The sequence below is a fragment of the Motacilla alba genome, chromosome 2, assembly GCF_015832195.1.
Source record: "Motacilla alba alba isolate MOTALB_02 chromosome 2, Motacilla_alba_V1.0_pri, whole genome shotgun sequence".
Taxonomy (NCBI): Eukaryota; Metazoa; Chordata; class Aves; order Passeriformes; family Motacillidae; genus Motacilla; species Motacilla alba.
In genome coordinates, this window is record NC_052017.1 from 112710139 (window position 1) to 112715717 (window position 5579).

General features: G+C 54.6%; 1 protein-coding gene across 1 annotated transcript; it reads left to right on the top strand.

The window, feature by feature from the left end:
- The first annotated feature begins 503 nt into the window (after positions 1–503).
- Positions 504–2494, top strand: LOC119698167 (transcription factor SOX-17-like). The gene is made up of 2 exons (XM_038129803.1): positions 504–937; positions 1201–2494. Exons 1-2 carry the CDS (start codon positions 640–642, stop codon positions 2121–2123), a joined length of 1221 nt encoding a protein of 406 aa, XP_037985731.1. The 5' UTR covers positions 504–639; the 3' UTR covers positions 2124–2494.
- Positions 2495–5579: the final 3085 nt, after the last annotated feature.

The following is a 5579-nucleotide window of genomic DNA, read 5'->3' on the forward strand; positions in this document are numbered from 1 at the left end:
AATGGGCTAACGAGGGGGAAAATGCTCAGGTAGCGCAAGAGGATACGAAGCTGAAGTGTGAGGCAGAGATGATGATATGTCTTCTCATTAGCAAGCTACATCCCACATCTACGTGCAGGAGAAGCCGCTTGTGCCTCTCAGAGTGTCAAAGGGTATCTCGGCACTAGTGTAGATACTCTGTCCCTTTCCCCTCTTTGGTATCTGCTGCGCTCAGGGATGTCCATCAGCGCACGGCCTCGTGGGCCGGTCTGCGCTGCCCTTGCGGAGGGCAGGGCTGAAGCCGGCGGCGCTCACGGATGCGCTGCCGGTGCCCCGAGCCGCGGGGGCGGGGGCAGCGCTGGCGGCGGCGGAGCCCGCGATGCGCTCAGGTGCCGGGCCCCGCCGGGAGGAGCCGGGAGGAGCCGCGGGGGCCGCCCCGCGGGGCAGCGCCGCGGGAGCCACGGCCGCCGTCCGGCTGCGCGCCCGCCCCCGCCGCCCCATTGGCCGCGCCGCGGCTCAAATAGGGCCGGGCCGGGCGCGGGCTCCGGCAGCAGCGAGCGGGCTCCGAGTGCCGAGTGCGTGCCCTGGGCTGGCCGCAGCTGCGGCTTTGGCGGCGGTGGGCAGCGCGTCCCGAGCGGTGCGGAGCGGTGCCGGCGCGAGATGAGCAGCCCCGATGCGGGCTACGCCAGCAGCGACGACCAGGTGCAGGTGCCGGGGCGGTGCTCGCTGCCCATCATGATGCCGGCCATGTGCCCGTGGGCAGAGTCGCTGAGCCCGCTGGGCGAGGCGAAGGCGAAGGGCGGCGCGGCGGCGTCGGGGCCGTCGGGCGGCCGCAGCAAGGGCGAGGCGCGGATCCGGCGTCCCATGAACGCCTTCATGGTGTGGGCGAAGGACGAGCGCAAGCGGCTGGCGCAGCAAAACCCGGACCTGCACAACGCCGAGCTCAGCAAGATGCTGGGTGAGCGCGGGCTCCCGTGGGGCGGGTCCGGGAGAGCGGGGGAAGCTCAGGGTCGGGGGTGTGGGCGGCGAGCGGGAGGATGCGTGGGCCGTCGGGCAGGGGTCCCGGTGTGTGGCGGTCGCGTCCGAGGGCGAGCGAGGATGGCGCAGAGCCGGGCGGGGCTGGGGGCGCGGGCTGCGGGCAAGGGGCGGTGTCGGTGTCGTCGGGAGCGGTCGCGGGTGCCGCTCGGTGAGCGGGCGGTCTGACGGTGTCGGTGGGTGCAGGTAAATCGTGGAAGGCGCTGTCGCTGGCGGAGAAGCGTCCGTTCGTGGAGGAGGCGGAGCGGCTGCGGGTGCAGCACATGCAGGACCACCCGAACTACAAGTACCGGCCGCGGCGGCGGAAGCAGGTGAAGCGCCTGAAGCGGGTGGAGAGCGGCTTCCTGCAGCACGGCCTGGCCGAGGCGGCGGCGGGGCCCGGGCTGGGCAGCGAGGTGTCCGGCGGCGGTGGCAGGATGTGCGTGGAGGGCCTGGGACTGGCGTACGGCGAGCAGGGCTACGCGGCGGCGGCGGGCGCGGGCCACTACCGGGACTGTCCGCCGCTGGGCGCCGCGTTCGACGGCTACAGCCTGCCGACGCCGGACCCGTCGCCGCTGGACGCGGCGGAGAGCGAGGCGTCCTTCTTCGCGGCGGGGCTGCAGGAGGAGTGCGCGCTGGTGCCCTACGGCTACGGCCCGCACCCGGCGGCCGCCGAGTACCCGGCAGCGGCGACCGAGAGCCCGTCGGGCGCGTCGCTGCGGCGGCACCTGCCGCCCGGGGAGGCGCTGGGCGCGGGCGGGTCGCTGCAGGGGCTGCTGGGCTGCCCGGCGCCGCTGCACGCCTACTACGGGCAGTGCCAGCCGCCGGGAGCGGGGCGCGGCCCGCCGCTGCCGCCGCCCGGGGCCGTGGGGCAGCCGTCGCCGCCGCCGGAGTCGTCGGCGCCGTGCCGGGAGCAGCTGGAGCAGCTGCGGCCGGAGGAGCTGCTGGGCGAGGTGGACCGCACGGAGTTCGAGCAGTACCTGCGCTTCGCCTGCAAGCCCGAGCTGGGGCTGCCCTACGGCGGCCACGAGGCGGCCGCGCTGCCGTCGCCCGAGGTCGCGGGTCCCATCTCGTCGGCCGTGTCGGACGCCAGCAGCGCCGTCTACTACTGCGGCTACCCCGACTTGTGAGGGGCCCGCTGGGGCACGGCACGGACACTGGCATGGAGGCGCCCGGCCCCGCTCCTATTTATGTAATTTATTTGAATCTTGAGAACTGACAGGGTATCTGTGACCTACTCGAGGTTTAAAAGGTGATGTGCCATCTCGCTGTTCAGGTGGTGCAGTTCTTACCATCACTGTCCCACAGTGAGATCTAAAACTGTTGCCGCGTGATACTAGGGGCACACGGAGAACATAATTTCTGAGATCTTGTTAGAGATCCACATGCTTTTGTATGTTTTGCAGAGTGCTGTGTTTTATATGATGGATTTGTACAGAATGATTTTGCACTTTTACAATAAAGGGAAAATAATAAAACTGGTCTCTGACAACCCCTCCAAGAGCTCTTATCGTCCTTCGTAATTGATTGTTACTGCTTTTTAAACTACTTTTGTGAGTGTCCCGTGCACGAAGCATTAGGTCCTCTCACACTTTCTGTAGACCACCTTCCTATGTTTCTCCTGCTTCAGTTACAGACAAAAATTTCAAGCTTTCTGTAACTGCCTACTCCAGGCTCTTCTGTTTGTTTTTTTCTTTCCACTTTTTTTGGTGCTTTCTTATAGAGCCGATTAAAATGACTGAACTAAAAAAAAAAAAAAAAAAAAAAAACGAGGCCCGTTTTATATTTGAAGTGTTAAAAATCTCTGTGAGAGTGCCTGCTGTAGTAAGTTAGTTGCTCTGTTTTTAATGGGAACAGGGACTCGTTGATGGGACGGGTGCATAAGCGCTGGTTTAAGCACCTCCTGGGCCAGATTGTCTTTCGTGTCCCCCTAGCTGCCTTGCTGCTCCGGGGCGGGGGGGGTGGCGGTGTATCAGATCTCCGCTGCGCAGAACAAGAGCTGTCAATCAGGATTCAAAGTAAGTGAAAAATTACGCCACGAGCCTCCAAAGGGGGAGGCCAGCCGGGAGCAGCCCACTCGGCACCCTGCCACAGCGGCACCTTCATCCGTACATCCCGGAATCTTACCTTTCCTCTCCTAAAGAAATCCCTTGGTCGATGTCATCGCGCCCAGAAATAGGAATATCTCCGTGCTTGAGAAATGGGCATCCTGTAATTAAACTTGGGTGGAAAAGAGACCTTTCCATTTAGATGTTAGTGCTGAGTCCGGCTGTGGGATGGGACTGATAATTATGTCTATTGCTTAAATCGGGGGGAGGAGGTAACAGTCATCTGGGTCGTTTGCTTCCTAAGATAAAGCTGTGGAACTGAGCACCCGGGAGGAGGGGGCAGGGGCCGAAGTGGCAGACTTGCCCACTGATTAGCCTATCTTCCACGAGGACGGGAAATTAAATTGCGTCCGTTTTCAAATTACAATTAAAGAGACTTAGGTTCGTACTCGTAAAAGATAAAATAGATGCAAACTGCCTCACTCAATGAGATTTGAGAGCAGCCTCCTTGGCAAAAATCAACTTAGTAATTGTGCACTGAGACTTGAATCAAAAGTTATTCAGACTCCTAGTATTTAGTAAAATAGTCTACTCTCTAGTTTCTTAATCTTCCCATTTCACTTTTCAAAAAATCTTCAATGCTAAGAAATATACCTAAAATATCCACCTTGTCACTCTCTTCACTCCTCTCCCAACCGTACGTGAGAAAAACGATGTAATTCTGAAATAGGTGATACTTCAGAACAAGGACATAATATGTTTTCTTGACGCTTTAATTTGGAAAAAAAAAAAACAAAAAAAAAAAAACCAACCCAAACATTACATGTCTGAAACGTAGCTACATAAACCCAGGAAACAAATGTGCTTGAGAGATGATTTCTTGTCTGGTTGAGTTTTCCTTTTATTGCGGTATTTAAACCTACAGGATTAAAATAATTTTGTCCTTTTCACACATGTTCACAGCTTTCTGTGGGAAAATCACTTTAGCTGATTTGGGAAACAAGTCACAATTACCTTTTCATAACTTCAGTCACCATTTCTTTTCATTTCTCCTTGAGATGCAGGTTTTGCTCCCTTCTTCTGTCCTTCACCCCAACTTGTCAGACAGCTGAAGCCCGAAGTCAGACTTGAAACTGTAAGTGGCTCATAATACAGGTTGAAGATATTCGACTTTTTCTCTTCTTTTCTTTTCTTTTCTTTTCTTTTCTTTTCTTTTCTTTTCTTTTCTTTTCTTTTCTTTTCTTTTCTTTTCTTTTCTTTTCTTTTCTTTTCTTTTTTTTTCTTTTCTTTTTTTGGAAGGGAATGACACTAAATTGAAATAAATACACCGGTTTTGGTAAGAGCATTAGCCCGCACAACAGTCCAACACACCACAAAAATGTGCCGAACGGTGTGCAGTGAAGATGTGGCAGATCTTCCAGCAACCCTTTTCACAGAGCTTTTGCAGACTCAAATTAAAGAAGCATTATTTCTCTGTATGTAGCCAAATGTGTAGCTCTTTTTTCACCCTTCCCTACGAGAAGAACGGTCTGAAGCTTCTTTAAAATGTCTGAAACGCGGCAGATTTATGCCAACATGCATAATTTCTGCATCTCCGTCCAAGCCCTTTTTTCCTCAAAACATCTTGACTTTCTGATTCTAAATGACAAACACCCAACTCTGTCCTCTAGCCCCTCTGAAATCATTAAACTTTCCTCACTCCCCATGAGTGCCTATGACAATAGGCACATTAAAAGAAGAACCCTAAAGTGATTAATATTTCTTTCGCGAGTGCATTCCGCATCAAGGTTCTCGCTGTCAGGCGGTGAAAGCAGTTGCTGTGCGCCCCGGGGGACTGTGGAGAAGGCTTCAAGTGTGTGACAGAGACCGAGGTGCCTCCTGGCCGTATTCTACAGGCAGAGTCGGGATCTGCCACTGACACTCTGATCCCGGCACTGCACACAGGGCAATTCGCTCCCTGGAAACCGCGCTACTGGTTTACTCCACAAAAGTAAAACACAAAGACAGGATGGCATCTGCAAAGCCTCTCTAACCTTATCAAGACTCTTTCTCCAGTTAAACAACGGCATTACCTGGGCAGCGCCTTCCAGCCCCTTCCTACAGCAATGGTGAGTGCTCTCTGAAGTTCACAGAGATCACTTATGCCCCAAAGCCCAAAAGGTATCCAGCTCTTTGTCCTTTGTTTTGTTTTGGGGTTTTTCTGTCCCTCTCTCATTAATTCGCAATAAATCCCTAGTAACGTTTCGATTTTTCTTAACACAGTCAAGTCCCTTACGTTGGTGTCACATTGCAGGTGGAAGAGTTTGGTTTGTTGTTTTATTTCTGAGTGGGTTGGTTTGTTTGTGTGGGGTTTTTTTTGTGGTATTTGTTTGTTTGTTTTGGTTGGTTGGGTTGTTTTTTTGTGTTTTTAAAATTTGGTTTGGTTGGGGTTTTTTTTGTGGTTTGGTTGGTTTGCTGTGTTTTTAATTTTTTTTTTTTTTTGACGGCTTTTGTTTTTGTGTGTGTGTGTGTGTGTCTATATGTGCTTTCTGTCTTGCT